This window comes from Corvus cornix, chromosome 11 (genome assembly GCF_000738735.6).
Source record: "Corvus cornix cornix isolate S_Up_H32 chromosome 11, ASM73873v5, whole genome shotgun sequence".
Lineage (NCBI taxonomy): Eukaryota > Metazoa > Chordata > Aves > Passeriformes > Corvidae > Corvus > Corvus cornix.
In genome coordinates, this window is record NC_046341.1 from 51,567 (window position 1) to 70,252 (window position 18,686).

At 42.4% G+C, this 18,686-nt stretch overlaps 2 protein-coding genes across 6 annotated transcripts in view; both read right to left on the reverse strand.

The window, feature by feature from the left end:
- Window positions 1-9,728, reverse strand: part of ADAT1 (adenosine deaminase tRNA specific 1) — a 29,376-nt gene extending 19,648 nt beyond the window's left edge. The window contains exons 1-6 of one of the 2 annotated variants that reach the window (XM_010403563.3): window positions 9,467-9,728; window positions 8,973-9,164; window positions 8,139-8,207; window positions 6,371-6,425; window positions 5,469-5,596; window positions 3,307-3,925 (exon numbers count right to left, since the gene is read on the reverse strand). In XM_010403563.3, the coding sequence (XP_010401865.1) occupies window positions 3,307-3,925; window positions 5,469-5,596; window positions 6,371-6,425; window positions 8,139-8,207; window positions 8,973-9,141 (1,040 nt within the window). In that variant the 5' untranslated portion in view covers window positions 9,142-9,164; window positions 9,467-9,728. The remainder of the gene's footprint in view (window positions 1-3,306; window positions 3,926-5,468; window positions 5,597-6,370; window positions 6,426-8,138; window positions 8,208-8,972; window positions 9,165-9,466) is intronic. The other variant, XM_010403564.3, reaches the window with a different exon arrangement.
- Window positions 9,729-9,816: 88 nt separating this feature from the next.
- Window positions 9,817-18,681, reverse strand: KARS1 (lysyl-tRNA synthetase 1). Of its 4 annotated transcripts, none has more exons than XM_039558049.1 (14): window positions 18,591-18,681; window positions 17,765-17,909; window positions 17,391-17,556; window positions 16,919-17,012; window positions 16,452-16,638; window positions 16,072-16,197; window positions 15,205-15,324; window positions 14,842-15,004; window positions 14,569-14,742; window positions 13,751-13,836; window positions 12,879-12,964; window positions 12,442-12,568; window positions 10,301-10,444; window positions 9,817-9,999 (listed from the first exon to the last, which is right to left on the reverse strand). In XM_039558049.1, the coding sequence occupies exons 1-14, from the start codon at window positions 18,653-18,655 to the stop codon at window positions 9,922-9,924; spliced, it is 1,761 nt and encodes a 586-aa protein (XP_039413983.1). In that variant the 5' UTR covers window positions 18,656-18,681; the 3' UTR covers window positions 9,817-9,921. The 4 variants fall into 4 exon arrangements, with proteins under 4 accessions (XP_039413983.1, XP_039413985.1, XP_039413981.1 ...); XM_039558051.1 differs by having other exon boundaries at window positions 18,585-18,672; XM_039558047.1 differs by lacking the exon at window positions 18,591-18,681 and adding an exon at window positions 18,400-18,565.
- Between the last annotated feature and the right edge of the window lie 5 nt (window positions 18,682-18,686).

Here is an 18,686-nt window from a genome sequence, read left to right on the forward strand (position 1 = left end):
GATGCAATAGTCTGAAAAAGTGCCTGACTGCACTAAGCGTAACAAGGCTAGGCAAATTCTTGCTACGTGTTACAGAATGAGGAAGGGATTATACAGAAAGCTCCACCGCATATGTAACTAGAGCTTCTCCATTAACAGACTTATTACCTCTTTAATAATCATCCTAGAAGGATGCAGGGGTACAGACAAAAGGAATTACTAAACAAAGTCAAACCTTTCATATGAACTGGTCTAGTAACTGCCACTTAAAAAGAATGGTTGCACTCCCTGTTTTCTTCTTGCTCTCCTTTCCCTTCACTCTGCCCAAATCCACTTACTCTTGTCTACTGCTCTACTCGTCTCTAGTGATTTAGCCTCCCCAGTAAGAAAAATATCCACCTCCTATCCTTGTTGCTGGGATAGTTTTCATCAACTGAAGAATCTGAGGAGAAAGAAGGCCAGTGCACAACAGATGACTTTCCTCATTTTGCAGCAGTGTACTTCATCTCTCACATACATCTCCGTGAGGTGACAGGTTGTGTTACAAGAGCTCTACTACTCACAGCAGGGAGAAAGATCAGATCTTGGATGTAACTGAGGTTAAAGAAGTAGACAAACTTTTACCACCATGAAAATGCATATAAGCTTTGCCTCTCCAGTGCAACACAACTGTCTTCTTCCAGCTGACCAGTACAAGCTGTCACACACCAGGTGTCCTGAATCACTTCAATAAATCAGAAAACAGCTGAGGTGGGAAGGGACCTCTTGGAAGTCATCTGGTCCAACCACCCCTGCTCCAGCTGCGCCACCTACAGCCACCTGCTCAGGACAGTGTCCAATGGCTTTTGAGTAACTCAAAGATGGGAGACTCCACAACCTCTCTGGGCAACCTCTGCCAGTGAGCTCCATCACCCTCAGAGCAAAAAACCTGTTTCCTGATGTTCCAGGGGAACCTCCTGTGCTTCAGTTGTGCCCATTGCCTCTTGTCCTATCACCAACACCACTGAAAACAACCTGGCTCCATTTTGGCTGCCACCTCCCTTCAGGTATGTATACAAATTGGTAAGATCCCCACAAGCCTTCTCTTCTCCAGCCTTCTTCACAAGCCTTCTCAGCCAGGCTGAGTAATCCCAGCTCTCCGCATATGAGAGGTGCTAAAAATCCATTATGCATCTTCGAGACCCTTTGCTGGACTCTCTCCAGGATGGCCACGTCCCTCTTGTACTGAGAAGCCCAGAACTAGACACAGCCCTTCAAATGTGGCCTAACCAGTGTCAATCCAGGGGAAGGATCATCTCCCTGGACCTGCTGCAATAGTTTGCCTGAAGTGGCCCAGGACACCATTAGCCTTCTTTGTTGCTAGAGCACACTGCTGCCTCATTTTCAACTTCAGGTCTAGCAGGAACCCCTAGTCCTTTTCTGTGAAGCTGCTTTCCAACTGGGCAGCCCCCAGCACATATCGGTGCACGAGACTGTTCTTCCTCAGATGCAGGTTTTCACTTCCCCTTGCTGAACTTCATAAAGTTTCTACTTTTCTCCAGCCTGTTGAGGTCTGTCTGGATGGCAGCACAATTCTCTGGCCTATCACCCACTCCTCACTCTTGAGTCTTCAGCAAACTGTCTGGGCATACACACTGCACCATCATCCAGATGACTGATTAATGAAGATATTAAACAAGTTTGACCTAGTATTGATCCCTGGGGTACATGGCTACTTACACCTTTAATTACACTTTGCCCAAAGACCACTACCTTCTGGGCCCAGTCATTCAGGTAGTTTACAATCCACGTGTCTGCTCATCCAGCTCACACTTCAACAGATTCTCTATCGGGATCTTACAAGACATGTCATGGGTTAGCAAAGCATAGTCTAGGAAGTGATGTTCTTGCAAAGGGGTGCTTACAGCTTCCTCTGTGATCTGACAGAACCTATCAGCTGGCCAGTTTGAATATGGACAATTTTTTAAGCCACTTAAAATTGTGACTGCCGCTGTGATCCACACTTAAGAATAGACAAACCCTGGGCAGAGCTCTCTCTCGTTTCCGGCACTGGAACAGGTGGCTGCAAGCCCCGTGCGGGGACCGGCGGGCCCAGCCCAGGCCCTGCTCGGGCCAGGCCGGGCCACGGCCATCCTGGAGCTGATGGGCCCTGTTCCACCCGCGGAACCACCCCCCCCCCCCACAGCCCTGCTGTGGGCAGCTGGAGCGGCTCGGCTCCCCTCCCCTCCCTCTCCAGTGCGGCCAAGATTCAGCTGAAGCTGCCCTGCTGTCCGGCAAAAGATCATGTGAGCAACAGCGATAAGCGAAATTCCAGCTGCAAGGCCTAGGTGAGAACAATCCTTTTAGTGCTGTGAAGAGCTGAAAACCTGAGGGAAGAGAAAGAGGAGATGCTTAAAGCTGAAATTCTGTTGTAAAGCTATGATGTATCAGAGTACTCGTTGTAATTTCATGAAGGCATGGGGGTGGAGCATTCAACTTGTACTTGAGAGCAAAAGCACCTGCGCTGAGACAGGCAGATGCTGAAGCAGCTGTAATTTAATGAGAAATTTGAACACGGAGAGATGGAAGCGATGAGGACTTTTGCTCCAAATGGAAAAGGAGAAGACCTCAGTTCCTAGAGATGCTCCCAGAGATAGTCCTAGAGATGAAGATGAGGAGGACCCTTTGCTCCCAGGGAAGGAGGAGGGCCTCTGTTCTTAGAGATGAAATGCTCCCAGACATGGGTGAAGAGAACTTCTGTTTCTGAATGGCTCAACCTTAAAATTGTACTCCAGTAATTCAAGAATGGACCCTCAAAAGCAGTTGTGGGAAAAGCTGCAAGTCGTGGGAAGGGACTCACATGCGAGCAGAGAAACAACTCGGGCGGCTGTCTCATTGTGATAAGGTTTTCATAGCATGGGCAAGAGAGACTCCTCTTCCTAAATGGACTGAACAAGGTTATCATGGAAGTGGTAACAGACTGAACATCTCAAGGGTTGTCTTTTTACATTGTCACTGGGAGAAGGGAGAAAGGTGGGGGGGGAGGAGAAGTGTTCTGAAGGTGTGGTATGATTTTTTTCTTCTTTTAGGTCTGTTAATAAACTTCTTTATATTCTTTCAAGTTTAGTGCCTGCTCTGCTTTTCTCCTAATTCTTATCTCACAGAAGGTAAACAGTAATGAGTATTTTGGACCAAACCACTACACTAAATTGGTGTTTCCGCCCGGTTACAAACCAAACCCCCTACAACACATTATCAAAAGCTTATTAAAGTTCTAGTATTTGTATGACACACATTGTCTTCCAAAACTCACTGTCTCCATACACACCATCTGAGGAGAGCACTTACCTTTCAATAACTGCTCTCCTCATAGCTTCTTGGCTATATGGACACTTCCCCACTATAACTGCTGACAGATACACTGGATACTGCAGAAAATGCATCAGAAGAGCTCCTTGACACCCTAAAACATTCCAGCGAGCCAGTTTATCACTGCAGGACATAGAGCATGTTCTGTCTCCTCGACCTGGCTTCACTCGTAATAATCCCACAGAGTGGTACCCTAACCCAGGTGTTCGGGCATCACCCAGCTCTCCAGGTATACATTTTGCTCCAGTTCTATGAACATCTACTAACTTTGGTCTCACTAAGCCAGTCTCCTTATTAGCTGTTTGCATGTCTGCAGAACGTTCACAGCTCTTTTGACTTGTGTTGCCTTGTCGTTTCACAGATTCATGCTGAACAGCCAGGTCTTCAGTGATTATGGAAAAACAACCACCATCATAAGTTTTCATTCTCTTGAGTATATGATTACTTGCCATTTTCCCTGATTTCCTTTTATCTTCTGGACACAAGTGATTATGGTTACTCCTACATTCTGCTGATTGTCCACCTGCATGACCTCCAGTCACCGGCTTAGAAAGCTGGTTCTCCGGTTCACTGATTGGAAAAATAGAAGCATCTCCACCTAGAATAAAAGAAATAACAAAATTGGCCAAAACCACATCTTGTGACTGGAATACATCATACCAGTAATATTACAACTACTAGTAGCTTCCACAGATCTTCACTCAGGAAAACTTAACTATGAGAGCACATTTTTGAAACAAAATTGTCCTGTGCAATGCTGAATCAAATCTCACTGAAATTTGAGCCAATATATGCTTCATTTTGCATTCTATGCAAGAAATAATCAAGAAAGAAAATTTACAACCTATAAAAAAAGTAGAAGCTAACAAAGGCATTTGACAGACTACAAGCAGTGCTGAAGACTCACGGGAAAACTAGCCTGATCTAACTAAACAATACAAACCTCAAAAAAATAATGAAAGAATCATCTGTCAAGTAAGGGTGAAAACTTTAATCTGTATCACTGAAACAAGCTCAGAACCAAAATTCTGAACCTCAGTTCAAAGCAAAGCAAGCCTGACAGGCCAGGTGATTTATGTGAGAAATTTCTCACAATGTGAGAAAGTCATGAAATTATTCTCACTAATAAATTTGAAGATGTAATTTCTAATCTCAAATGCACTAATGAAGAAAAATAACATTGCATATTCCAGCAATGCACTCAAACTCATGAAAATGTATGAGCAACTAACTCACTCTATGAAGTACTATTGATGAGGCATATTTTGAGAGTTCTTAAGACTCCTTTGCTCTGGAACAGACTAGCAGTTGAAAAACACACCACTGAGAGAACATGGTAACATCAAGATACCCAATACATTGGTAGACCAAGAGGCTACATTCATTCATTTTGTCAACAGATTTTCATCTTTGTGGTGCTGGTTTTTTTAAACACACAAAGAATGTTTTCCGTGACAGAAGTTTCATTACATTCCCTAAGAAGTTTTGTGTTGGGGAGCTAGTGATGCTTCATGAATGGGATTTTTTTGTCCTGTTTTTCAGGAGTGTGGTTTTGGTTTGCTGAGGGGTTTTGTGTAAGTCAGTGTTGGCTCTACTCCCCCGTTTTTCTTTTTTGCTTGGTTTTGGCTTTTTTTGTTTGCTTGTTGGTTTGGGGGTTTTTTAGTGCTTGTTTGGGTTTTTTTTCTTTGTTTCACGGGGTTGGGGGTTGCTGTCGGCTGGATGCGGGGTATCTTTTCTGTGGTTGTTTTTAGGAACGGAGGTAAATGTCAGAACTTTTCATTAAAATTTTAACCCAAGGAGATAATGTTTAAAGCAAAACAACCAGGCAGTATGACAGGACCTCTGACAAGTATGTTATTCTCTGGAAAAGAAAATAGTAGCCATTATTGTTTAAAGTGAAACATTCCACTACATAGTGAGCAGTACATTAGATTTACTGAGTTCTCATGAATCACATCCAGTGAGACAAAATGCCAAATCTATCTGTGGAGGACCAGTCAAGTACATCTTTGGGCACGTATTGGTAACATGAATTACTGCCTCATTCTCAGTGCAGACCAAAGAGAGACTAAAGAAAGACAAGAGGCAGAAAAGATTCTACAAGTGAGAGCAATGTAATTGGTTCACTCCAGCATACTCACACGGGGTATGACTGGAGAAGAAAATAAATACGACATTTGGTTTGAGTTTCCACTTCCCAGTTTCAGTTCCTGGACTAAAGATACACTGCTGATGGGAAGCTGCAAGCCACAACTGATGGAGAAGATACCTGTTAGGTAGAAAGTTTTCATGAAACATTTACTTCATTTTTGATGCATGAGAACACAACAAAACTTAGATGCCCTCTAGTGCCTGTTCTTTCTTGATGGGAGTCTATCAGGAGCCAGTTATGCTTTTACAGAGAGATGGCATCCAACATAACAAATGTAAACATATCATTGCAACTTTAATAATAGACATCACAGGGTTGGATTCATGGAGTTAACTGTCTCAGACTGTATAGATAAGGTACTCTCCCCCCCCCACTGTCTGTGTTTTTACCAACTCTGCAACCCATCTGATCCTGCAAGATTCAGTTTAGTGTATCAAATTGCAAGAAATGTACTAATTTCTGCAGAATTACCATTCTCCTGGCTCAGTTCCCTGAACCAGTTTATCCCATGTAAACAAGAGGACTGGTATGTGAGAAAGAGCAAAAATTCTATCCCTGACTAGTAGTCATCAGATCTACATTGATGCCACATGAAATCAGATCCTAATTCTTCATACAGAGGCTCTACAAGAACAAGGAAGAGGCAAGCTTTTGTGAAAGGGCCTTAACACTACCTAGAAGTATAAAAATTAGGCTAAAATCCTGCTGACAACAGGAAAAGAAGTGTTGCCTACACAGAAGTAATGCAGTCTTTCACTACATTCTCATATCTGAAGCTGCAAAATTTGGTTATTTCAGCAATAGGTCAAAACGATTTGCATCACAAAAACCTCAGGTAGCATTGAGTAACAGCACTGTTACAGCATTGAGTAAACTTCATTCACGCCTCACCTCTGGAAGCTCCTCTTGGCCACAATTTCAGCATGGCTGTCATTCAGAATGTCTCCTAAAGCAAAACCCAAATGTGAATACTAAATCATTACTAAAAAGAAGACAAAGAAAATAGAATTTGACACAGGCCAGTTCTCCACAGTTGTTAGTATCTGAAGGTTCACCATTGGTTTTAGAGTATTGCAAGGTAGTTAAACTTCCAATCACCACAAAAGGAGGTCAACAGCCTACACCAATGAAGGATAAAAGTACTCAGTCTACAGCAAGTCAGAGACTTGTTTGAATACCAAATTTTAACTCTTCCCATATTGGAAACCCTTTGAGTTGAAAAAAACACTACCGTCCTTCAAAATCTTCCTGACTTTTGTTTTCAAGGGTAAATCTTGATATTCTCAAAAAAAGTTCTGCCAGAAAATTTCAAGTGTTTCTTAAGCTTTTGGCTGCAGTTTCTTTTTGAACTATGTCCTACAATTTAAACCATTTTTCCTGCAAACAAAAATCCATTCTGATATTACTAAGTTTACATATTTCATCTGCAGCTTTCCTACAGTATCTGCCTATTGTGGTATGTAAAGGAACAGGAGCTGTAGATCATCTTTTATTTCAGGGGTAAAAGGCCAGGTGATAGAAATCATCTTTACCAGTTTTAAAAGTTTAGAAGTGATCTAACAGATAACCATTAACATGGCCTACCACCAAGTTAATTTAAAAATAAATGTTATCATGAGAGGAGAATATTTTCTAAATTTGACATCACTGAAGACAAACAATGGCAAAACAAACTAGCATTACTTTTTCCTAGTCACTTTTCTACTTTGACCCTTAATATCGAGATTGTAAACAGCACAACAGTTTAATCATCGTTTTCCTAAATCAGTCAGAAAAATGTCTGTACTAAAACTCTTTGGAGATGGCGAAATCACAAGAAACATCCAAAAAAATCTAAGATACAGAATCCAGTTTCTTCTCTTCTGCTCCACTAATTTATTTCAAAATGAAGGACATTATAGAGAACATGAAGTAGTCTAAACCAGACACAGGCAAAACCCTTTCTCATATCTCAGTCTAGTCCTCCTCTGAAGTCTAAAGAGGGTAGAAAGCCCTGTACCTACATATGCATGAACACTTTTCCCCCTTAGCCACTTTTCCACATTCATCATTACTATGGCTTCTTCCCTGTCCTAGCCGAGGAGACAGACACACCATGAATTTAAAAATGGACACACAGAGCAAGGAAAGTCTCCTACAATACACAGTAAGAAATGGTAGTTGTGAGAAGTCACATATCTATCCCATACATTTATTGTACAAACACTTAAAACAATCTAGTTGCAAAACATGCAGTAAGGAAGAAAAGCCCGATTAGTACCTTCCTGTTGGTTAGTACCAGCAGTGGTACCTCTTGCATCAGACCCCAACAAAACCAGACTCCAACAGGTAACCAAAGCACAATTACTTTGCTTATGTTTTGTTTGCTTTTAGTTATGAAGTCTTTGAGCATGCAGACGCAGGGCCTAAACTACACAATACCACACATTAAAAGTTCGTTCACCTTCAAGGCAGCAAGTGCAGCAAACCTTCAGGGCAGCCACTGTGGCTGCCTGAGCTCCTGTCTCCCTGATGAAGGAAGGTCTGCCTTACACTTCTGGCTTCAATCCAGAACACATCTGAGCAGAATGCCTTGGACATCTTAATTGATTCTATGACACCAGCAAGAAAGAAGGTAGCATAGGTAGCCTTGGGTTCTTGAATTTTACACCATACTTACCAGTTTTTCGCATTTTGTTTTGGCCAATACATTTTGTTCCAGTTCCCATAGCAACAACTTCCTTAGTTACTGAAAAAGAAACAATGATAACTGAAAAAACTATCACCTCTAACTATTGCCAGAAGCACTGCTCTCATACGGTCATTCTGGTATGACAACACACAGAATATTGAGTAGAAGGGAAGGCGGACCATACAGCATTACAGAAAGGAAACAGTATCAGGTCAAGAACTGAATACAGTAGGCAGAAGCACCAGTGTTAGGAAAAGTCTATGATTGCACAGAAGGAATGCTAACACAGGCTTGATATGCCAGACAGCATACAGCAGACACTGCCATAGTATTCCTCAGGCACACAAGAGATAATGTATATGGGATACAATCTGCCTGACAACACTGAAGTGCCACTAAGGGAAAAGAAGATGATGACAAACTAACACAAATGCAAAATGCAGTAACACAACCTGTTAAAGGAGAGCAAACCTTTCTAGGATTCTATCAAATTAAGCATGCTTTTTCAAGAGTTTATATTAGGAATTCAGGTCTTGCCTAGACTTTCACCACATATTGAACAGCCAAATGCAGGCTTTCATTGTCTTATTTACAGTCTGGGAAGAACAGCATTTCACTAAAACCACCTCTTTCCAGAGAGAAATTGTGAAAGCTTTTACAATCACAAAGAGTAATGAATTTGGGTGGAGACTGAAATGGAATAGGAAGGGGTGTCTGTTTTTTTTAAAGGCATCTTTAAAAAAAGGAAATAAAAGGAAAGCATCAAGAACCTCCTCTCCCCCTCCCTTCCCTCCCACCCCTATTCCCACAACTCATGCTTACCCTGCAAGTTTCCTGGACTAACAAGACCCTCTATTTGGGCTGCAGATTCCACTTTGACAACAGCTGCCAGGGAAGTCCATTCTCTGTTTGGATCTGGTTTCCCCTGCTTAGGAAGTCTGGTCCTATAATGCAGGTAACATAGCCCAGCGATTTCATCAGCTGACCACATGGCTCTTGATGCAAGTGCAGGCTCTACATAGAATTGGATTCCATCACAACAATTGAATAAAAACCCCCATCTCTTCAAACCCTACCGTCTTGTTCTGCATGACACTTTCCTGCACCAGACTCCAATAACCAAGACCTAAACTGCATCACCCCTTTCAAGACTACTTATAGAAAATAACTTTTTCCGAATCGCAAGAAATAAAGAAGCAACGCTAAAACCCTTAAGGGCAGCAGCAGGTGGGGCTGCTAGGTTCCCAAGGCTCCCACTATGTAGCAATCAAACGCATGCATCACGCCGCCGTGCCGGTGCGGTCTCTGCAGCACACCTGAGGCAACTGGCACCACCCGCCTCCTTTCGAGGCCTCCACCTTGCCGAGAGACCCGAAGCAGCCCGCGCTCGGGCGCACTTGCCGCCACCCCGGCAGCAGTCCCTGCAGGCCCCTCCCCGCCCGCCGGGCCAACGGCGCCGCTGCTCCTCGCCAGGAGGGGCGGCGACAACCAAAGCCCCGCGGTGCGGCTGCTCCTCGCCAGGAGGGGCGGCGACAACCAAAGCCCCGCGGCCGCACCGCCCGTAGAGCGCCCCAGTGCCCGCGCACGCGCAGCTGCTTCTCGCGCGCGGGACCCGCCGGGAGCGGCACCTCTTGCGCAAACGCACAAAGACGCAGAGACGGGTGCAGAGAAAGCGGACTTTATTGAAGATATGTGCCGCCCCGAAGCGGAAACGGAGGTGCCCTTGCCGCGCTCAGGCTTTACGCGGAGGTGCCCGCGGCGGTCTGGAGCCTCACACAGAGGTGCCCTCGGCGGGCTGCCCCTCCTTCTTGTTGTCCTCCGGTTTCATGGCGGGGAAGAGCAGCACCTCCTGCAAACGGAGACAGCGTCAGCGGCCGCGCCGACCAGCAACGCCACATCCCGTGCGGAGATCTCGCGAGAGCTGCCCCAGCCCCGGCTCCGCTGGTCAGCTGCGCCTCAGAGATCTGAGCAAGTGCGCAAAGGAGCTTTTCCTAGCTTTTCCCAGGCGGGATTCTGCGTCTTAAAGAATCGCACGCAGCTGCATTGTCTGGCACTGGTTTCGTCGAAGAGACGGCCTGCTTTGCCGAATCCCATTCCCTGCTACCTGACAAAACCAGCAGTAGGAAAGCACTGCCACTGCCAATGCTTACCTTGATGTTATTGGAATCTGTAAGGAACATGGTCAAGCGATCAATTCCCATGCCCCAGCCAGCTGTAGGAGGAAGACCATACTCCAGTGCAGTGCAGAAGTTTTCATCAATAAACATGGCTTCATCATCACCTGCAGCTTTTGCCTAAATGAGATTAATAGTAAAACGTGGATTGTACAGAGCTAGACAGTATCACTCCTGCTAACCCCTACCAAAAAGGAGGAATACTGCGATTTGTAGAAGCCATGAAACTGATTGGTGCCTGATAGAGCTGTGCAAATGAGTAACAGATGAAGGAACCTCAGCACACAGAGAACTCTTGAGATCCTTCATACAGGTGCTCCTAAAATAGCTCTAGACTCAATTCCTTTCTGACTTACAAGTTTCCTATGTCCGCAAAGGTCCAGGCTCTTCACTTCAGTAAAAGCCATCTTTCAGAGCCATATGGCAGCAGATGACAGTAGAATGAATTGCTTTCAAAGGCTTATAAGGTTGTATTGGTAGCAACCCCCCTTTCAATGTTTGCAGAAGCAACAAAGAAGCATAATTACTTGAATGATCAGTAGCTGCTCCACAAACTAAGATTAGGGGCTGTTTTTTTCCCTCTCAAATAGAAAGGCTAAAAAACCCTATACTGAGATGGTAACTAATGCACCCAACCCTGACAGTCTCCAAGTGACAAAAGTCATAATAATTAAAACACAGATTAGCCAACCGTCTCAAATTTAGAAAATGCCAAAAATGAGTGTCAAAGCAACAGCAAACACTTTTGCTCACAGGTTCAAGAAGACTTTGCTAAGACTGTTATGGCAAATTTTTCTCCCTGAAATCCTGAAATGCAAACTGTCATCCTTCATCTCAGTCTCCACCTTAACATTAAATGTTGAGGCTAATTTTCATTCAATACGTATAATCATATGTCTGCAAAGTCTGGCTATAATCATGAGAGAACTGCAGCAAGCATATGTACAACAGACCGAAAATTAAAGACGTCTGTAATATTATTCATTCTGACTGAACATTTTGAAATTTACCATCAAGCTAGTTAACATAAATCTATTTTTCTGGCTTTGACAATTGTTTAAACCTCTCAGGCACTTTGAAGCCATTAGAAAGAATATGAAGATCAGGAACTGTTTCTGCAGACCATATCATTTGACCTCGGTCATGTGTGGATACAATATTGCTGCTAGCAAGAATTTTCTTGCTTCTTTCTAAGCCCGTGGGATACTTTTCTCTCTCACTAAGAGATTAGCAGAAGTTCTATAAACTATGAACACCAGCGACCTTGTAGACCTATGTTTATGGTACAGTAGGAAAATATTTTGACAATGGATGTTTAGGATTTCTAGCCAATCAACCCAGGGGGTGGCTAATCCTTTGTCCAATTAGACTATGAAGAAAAAAGTCTAGAAAAGAGTTCGTAAAATAATTTAATAAATCAATCTTGCTGCACAATTCCTACCTGTTGGATCTTCTCTCCTCTCCTATGGCTGCGGGATACAGTAATAGTCATGTGTGGCCAAGCATGCACTCATGGATGTGTACACCAAATTAATAACGAGTTTCAGTCACTCCCTTTGGAGGCTCACATAGAGAAATCTAGTATTATAAATTTGCAAGCCTAATAGTTTCCAATCTGGACCTGTATCCTGTGAGTCACCTTAAAATATTAGTGACTCTGTTCAGGAAATTAAGCTACTTCTTACACAGCATTCAAACTCTTACTGGACATGAAAATTAGTTTAAGAACCTAGAAGTATAATGTTGTATGACTATATAAATACTTAACTGGGAAAAAAAAAACCTTTCAACCCGGGCAAGACACAGAAAACATTTTGCACATTTGGGTTTTTCCAGATTAGTACTTTGGGTGGAATAAAAGGGAAGATATTCCAAAACAAAGTTGCACTAAAAAACCTCATCAACAGCAGTGTTTGACCTCATTTACCTTAAAGAGCAAGGTTCCTATAAAAGGAATTGAATTTTAATGACAGGCTTTCATTTCAGTGACAAATACTCGCTCAAAGTAGTAGCAACTCTTTTCAGCAGTAGGTACTAATGACAGATTTGGAACAGACATAGGAAATACTCTTTGCTTACATGCCTGTATTATATTCACTATCAGCAAGACACCATACCTTGGCCTGATCCTCAAAAAGCTGACGCTGCCGGAAAGGATCATTAAGTTCCGTGTACGCATTGCACACTTCCTTCTTCATTACAAAGAGTTCAAAGCGTTCTGTTAGTCCCGGAAGAGAGCGATGCCTGTGTGAAGAAGACAAAACAGACATACCTTAAAATAAACATACTTATAGAAGCAAAAAGCACATATGTGACTTAGGGGCATTGCTCACCCTTAGCACTAACAGCTGTCAAAACTTCTAAGTACTAAGTATTGACACACCTCTTCCCTGGATGATGGGTTTCATGCTCAGGAATCAATGTCTATCTTGGTTTGTGTCAAAATTCACAAACAAGTACACAACATCAAAATCTATGCTTTCACATATGCAACTTTTTTTTTTAATGAAGTAGAAGATTTGAGTTACACACTGACGGTGTGTCATACTCTTACCATTTGGCAAGCGGACTCATGACCTGCGGGTGATCACAGATGAATGTAGGGTTGATACAAGTGACTTCCAGGAATTCACCAACTAACTGGGAAAACAAAAGCAAAACAATGTTGGGTTGATACAAGTGACTTCCAGGAATTCACCAACTAACTGGGAAAACAAAAGCAAAACAATGTTGGGTTGATACAAGTGACTTCCAGGAATTCACCAACTAACTGGGAAAACAAAAGTGAAACAATTATGCAGTGTACAACTATGCACTTTCCTAGCAGTGCCTTCACCAAGCACCCTAATTTCCTCTCTTCACTACTGAAGAAAGTACAAAAAATCTGAAGAGCTTCCGAAGTATTTCTGGTCATGTTAATGTCTTCATCAACAGAGAGTGTTTCCCAGTCAGGTAAGGAAAAACGACACAGCAAAAACTGTGTAATAGGTCAATTTGCACAGCAAGGCCCAATGGGAAAAGCATCAAAAGAACAGCTATGAGACAATATTTGGGTACAAAGGAATACAGCTGATAGAACTATATGGTATTTCCACCCTTTTGGTCAGCTACATACAGATGGACACATCTCACAAACAAAACTGACCTAAGATAAAGCAAATCTGTTTTAACCACAAGAGACCAGTTATCCAACTAAAATCCCCTACTGCTCAAGTTAAGCAGACATAAGTAAACTACATTTTGGTGTAGACGACACAAAAGAAGATTTTGACACAGCAAGTTTTCTCATGGTAATACAGCAATAGCTGAAGTGCATTGCAGCATGTTTTTCCAGGTGCAGCTAAACTTTTTCTTCAAAGAGACTTCTGTTGATACAGAGAGATCCTCAAAAGACATTGGGATTATAAAAATAGCACCTTTACTTACTTTGTCAAGAAGTCTGGCTGTTGTCCTGGGAAGCGGACATTCAACATTTCTCTCCACACAAAGGTTATCAAAGAACCTGCGAGTTTCTGAAATTGCAGACAAAAATTAGAACAGGAACCCCAGCAACCATTTTTTGTTCTTCAGCATTTCTTAAGAGTGACTTACAAGATCTCAATGGTAGACACCATGAAAAATATGAGTTTAAACGTCAATCTACAAAAACAGTGTTTGGTTTTAACTGTTTACAGTAAAAGAGTAGTTATTTTATACTTCAGAAATTTGACAACAGTTAAGCACAACACCACGTAACTGCTGGATGTAATTAATTGGGGGGGGTGGGGCAGAAAGAGGAGGGAACTGGGGGGAAAAACAATCACTATAAAGTATATGAACTAGTTTCCTTATGTCTCTTAATACCAGGAATAAAATAGCACATAATTACATTTTTAAGAAAGGCCCTAATAATCATACACCCAAGCTACAATTACAGGCATGTAAACTCAACCACACAAAAGAGAAGGAATAAGAAGTAAAAAGCTGGATCTCTTCAAGAACTCCCTACATCATGCCTCTTGAGTATATCCTTTCACATATATTCAACAACAGAAGAGGCTAAAGAGTCAGCTCCTGCCAAAGACGGCAAGGAATGAAGGCTTCTCTCTGGACTCAGGTAAACCAACAAAACCAGAGGAAAGTAATCCCATATGTTAGTACTACTTCAGAAAAAGCAGCTGACAGACTGCAGCCTGAGAACTTGTGACCTTTTGCCCACTTTCTGTTACGGAAGAATTACAGGACACTCATACTCAGCATCTAACCTTCAGTTTCAAAACACTCAGTTGATGGAAATTTCACTCCTAGGACCTTTTCCAGATCATACACCATGCTAATGCGCCGGAAGGGAGGAGTAAAATCTATCTCATAGGTCTGTCCATCTTGACCATCTGGGTGGTAAGTGATCTTGTAACTCCCAGTAATGTGTTTCACCATCCCTACAAAAGGAACGTGAGGTTTAGAAGAATAGTATGCTACATAATAACCAATTCTTCCAGAGATTCTTACTCATTTTTTAATAATTTTGCATACTTCACCTGAAAGCAACTTCTCTGTAATTTCCATTAAGTCATGGTAGTCTGCATAAGCCATATAAAATTCACAAGTTGTGAACTCAGGGTTGTGAGTCAAATCAATTCCTTCATTCCGGAACTGACGCCCAATTTCATATACTCTATCCAGACCACCAACCACCAGCATCTAAACAAAATGAAATTCTAGTAAATACACTTTCTCAAAAGAACCTAAGAGAGCCCAAACACATGCAACTGCAACACAACCTTACAAATCTCATTCATGAGACAAGTCCACCTTTCTTCAAAAATAATCCTCATTTTAGCTACACTTGCTTTTGTTAAAACAGTTTGAAGAATATGGGCTTAGTAAGGCTTGCATTTTACCTTATGGTAAAGTTCTGGAGCAATTCTCATATATAAATTCATATCCAGTTCATTGTGGTATGTGATAAATGGTTTTGCCACAGCTCCGCCTGGAATTACATTCATCATAGGAGTTTCAACCTGTAACAACAAAAACAATTTCCCTGTTTTCATGAAATCTGTTTCCAAACCAGAAATGCACAGATCAAGCAAACAAACAAAACCAGCTAGTTTTGATAAAAAAACTGTATTTCACTTATTGTTCGGCATTCCAGTATATAGAAACAATTCTGAACTAAAATGCACTGAAAAAAACTGCACTTTTTTCATGCAGTCAGTAATAACCAATTACTTAATTCATCTGTTGATATGAAGAGTCATTCATATTTACTACAAATGTGAACCTGCTGGGTTCATGTTATCAAAGCCAGGAACAGCGCTGTGGTATTATCACAAAATCCTCTCTCTACACCGCAGAAAATTAAATTCAACATGGCCAAGTGCAGTTTCCTGCACCTAGGTCAACACAATGCAATTCTGCCTACAGGAAGTAAAATTGGCTTTTCTCTCTACAGGCAAACCAGCATTTTAAAGATGTTGTTTCCACCTTAATTTACTGAAATATGGAAAGGACAGCAGTAGTTTGGAGTATTGCCTTGATAAAGGTTCCCAAGCCATAACCTCACCAACTGATGAATAACCTTAACTTTAGGAAGAGAAGAAAGGAATTGCTCCCATTACATTAAATTGATAAAACACACCATGCTGAGGCAATTATTGTCAGTTCTGTAAGTACTTTGTACATGAGCCTGAATATAAAACATCCTTGAAGCCGAGAAATTGTAAACACATTCAGTATGCAAAGAGAAGTGAACACCAATGCCTTACCTCAAGAAAGCCCAACTCATCTAGAAAGCTACGAAGGTAAGTGATGATCTTTGCACGGGTTATAAATTTCTGCCTCACATAATCATTAAGAATTAAATCCAAGTATCTCTGACGATATCTGGTTTCCTGAAAAGAACACGTATATTTAGAACAAGCTAGATAAAATGTCATGCCAAAGGAAAAAATACCAAAACAAAACTAATATTCCTTTGTTGACTGATAATATCAGCAGGTATCAAAGGTTGTCCATTCAGACCTATCTGTGGCATTCTTGCCCATGGCGGGGGTGTTGGAACTAAATGATCTTTAAGGTCCCTTCCCACCAAAACCATCCTAAGATCTGTCAAACTGCCTCCAAGACTGACAGGCATGACAAATACCTTATCTTTGAGGCCGAAATGAAGATGAGGCAACATGTGCAGGCATGGAGACAACAGAGTGATTTCATAAGGAATAATACTCAGTTCCCCTTTCCTTGTTTTCCCAGGATTCCCCTCTACACCAATAATGTCCCCACGACGCAGCTTGCTGTTAACACGGAAATACTCTTGCTCTGATTTGTAAAGGCTGTAATTACAAAACAAATATAAAATATAAGCACATTTGTTTAAAGTTCAACATTCCAAGACAAAATGCATTTAAAAACCTATTTTTAAAAATTTTTTAAAAAAAATTGTGTATATATATATATAAGTTATTTTAACAGGAAATCGACCACAACATCTGAAACAAAACATTACTTGGCTGCCTAAGCCAAACCACAGATGAAATAGAATACTCAAATACAGGTATCTAGACCCCAGAATGCAGTGCAGTTTAGAATGCTACTGGGGATACCTCTGCTTACCTGGAATTTGCCATGACCTGCAACTTGACTCCTTCACCACGAAGATCATAGAAAATCAGTTTCCCTCCAGCAGCACGCTTTGCATGGATTCGACCTAAATATCAAAGTATGCTAAACATCAGGAAAAGAGTCCCTAGCAGAAAGGATACAGGGGCAAAAGCCACAGTACTATCACTTAGAATCATCAGCTCTGAACTATTCACTAACTACAAAAGAGAAGCAGTTAAGTCGCAAAATGAAAACTAGAAAGACCATAAAAATTTTGGGTCCCAGAGCCTATGTTACAGTCTGATCTTATAGTTGCAAGGGAAGTTGCACAGGTCCACTCAGTCTGAAGGGTACGTCCTGAATAGTTTAACACTGCTACAGACTTCATGACTAAGTAAGAGATCAGCAAAACTCAAAAAAGACCAACCCATCAATAAAAGCAGCTAAGATTTTACATTTTCCTGTATCCCTGATAAACTTTTACCTGCCACTCTCACTGTAACGTTTGTCAGGTGATCTCCTGGCTGCAGGTGACTGTACTTGTCTATAAAATCTGAGAGAGATAAGTCAACATGGAACTTGTGGGGATAGGGATCTTCATTGGAGCCCTTAAGCTGTTGGACTGCATGGCTACGAATCTTGTAGTATTGCTGTCACAAGAAACAAACAAAATCAAATTATTTTATTAGACTCTGAAAATATGCTACAGGCTGTGAACTAAAATGCAGCTGCCCTGATGCAGGAATATACATCTCTCCCCTTTTAGCCATTTAACTACCCATGAATAAAAAAAAATCAAATGCAAGTCAGTAAGATTTATTCAGAGAACATCTAATAAGCATGGGACCATATGCTCACATTTGGATCCAAGCTCTCCTCATCAGCACCAACGTTATCGTCAGAAGTCAAGGAAGGCTTATTTGAATGCTTTTCACTTTGCTCTTTCTGCTTTGCTTCTTTTTCAGCTGTTTTTCTCTCAGCCTTTAAACGTCTCTTCAGCTCACTGCAAAAGAGAAGGAAACTGGATGCAGCAAGTACTCCGATACTTCTACAGGAAAATGGTTGGCAGGATTCTGCCAAAATCTAACTGGACAAATAACCCTGTCACTTCTCTTACTTTTCCCAGTAGTCAGAACAATTCTTAAACACGTTTAAACATTTTCTACTTTGAACTCCTTCAGTTCATCCCCTACGATACAAATACTCAGAGAAAGTGAAAGCGAAATTATACATAGTTTAGACAGACCACGAGAACGCGTGCCTACGTGTCCAAGGGTTTGCCCCACTCTGTTGTATCCTAAGAACTTAGCAGCCCCACACAGCGTGTAAGTGAAACAAGGCGAACTCCCCCCGAAATAACGTAGGGTTCCCGAAGTCACCTTCGCTGTTCAGCCTATTCCCCCACGGCCCTCGGGCTCCTGCCGCGCTCCTGACCCCGCCTTGCAGGACTCCATAAGGAAAGAAGCGGCTCAAGCCAGACGCAAAGCACCGACCTGCTTTGGTCATGAAGCGCCTGCTGACATCGGAGCGCGGGCGCGGCCCTCCAGACCCAGCTGCGGAGCCGCGCAGCGCCGGAGCTCAGCATGGCGCTCCGACGGGTGCCTTGGCGGAGACACGCACCAGGTCAGCTGGACACACTTCACCTCCCCGGCCCGGCCCCACCTGACCACCCGCGCACCCTCACTTTTTGCTGAGGTGCGACTCAGTCTCCGCCGCTTCGCACTCGCGCGCCGCCGCCGCCATCTCCATCTCCCCACTGTTGCCACCGCCCTTCCGCCCT

Coding starts and splice junctions, on each gene's coding strand:
- KARS1 (XM_039558047.1), bottom strand. CDS start 18,491: ATGCTGAGCTCCGGCGCTGCGCGGCTCCGCAGCTGGGTCTGGAGGGCC. Junction 14,743..14,841: donor TACAGAGAAGTTGCTTTCAG/GTGAAGTATGCA, acceptor TTCCTTTTGTAG/GGATGGTGAAACACATTACT. Junction 10,000..10,300: donor CAGATTCCAATAACATCAAG/GTAAGCATTGGC, acceptor CTCCGTTTGCAG/GAGGTGCTGCTCTTCCCCGC.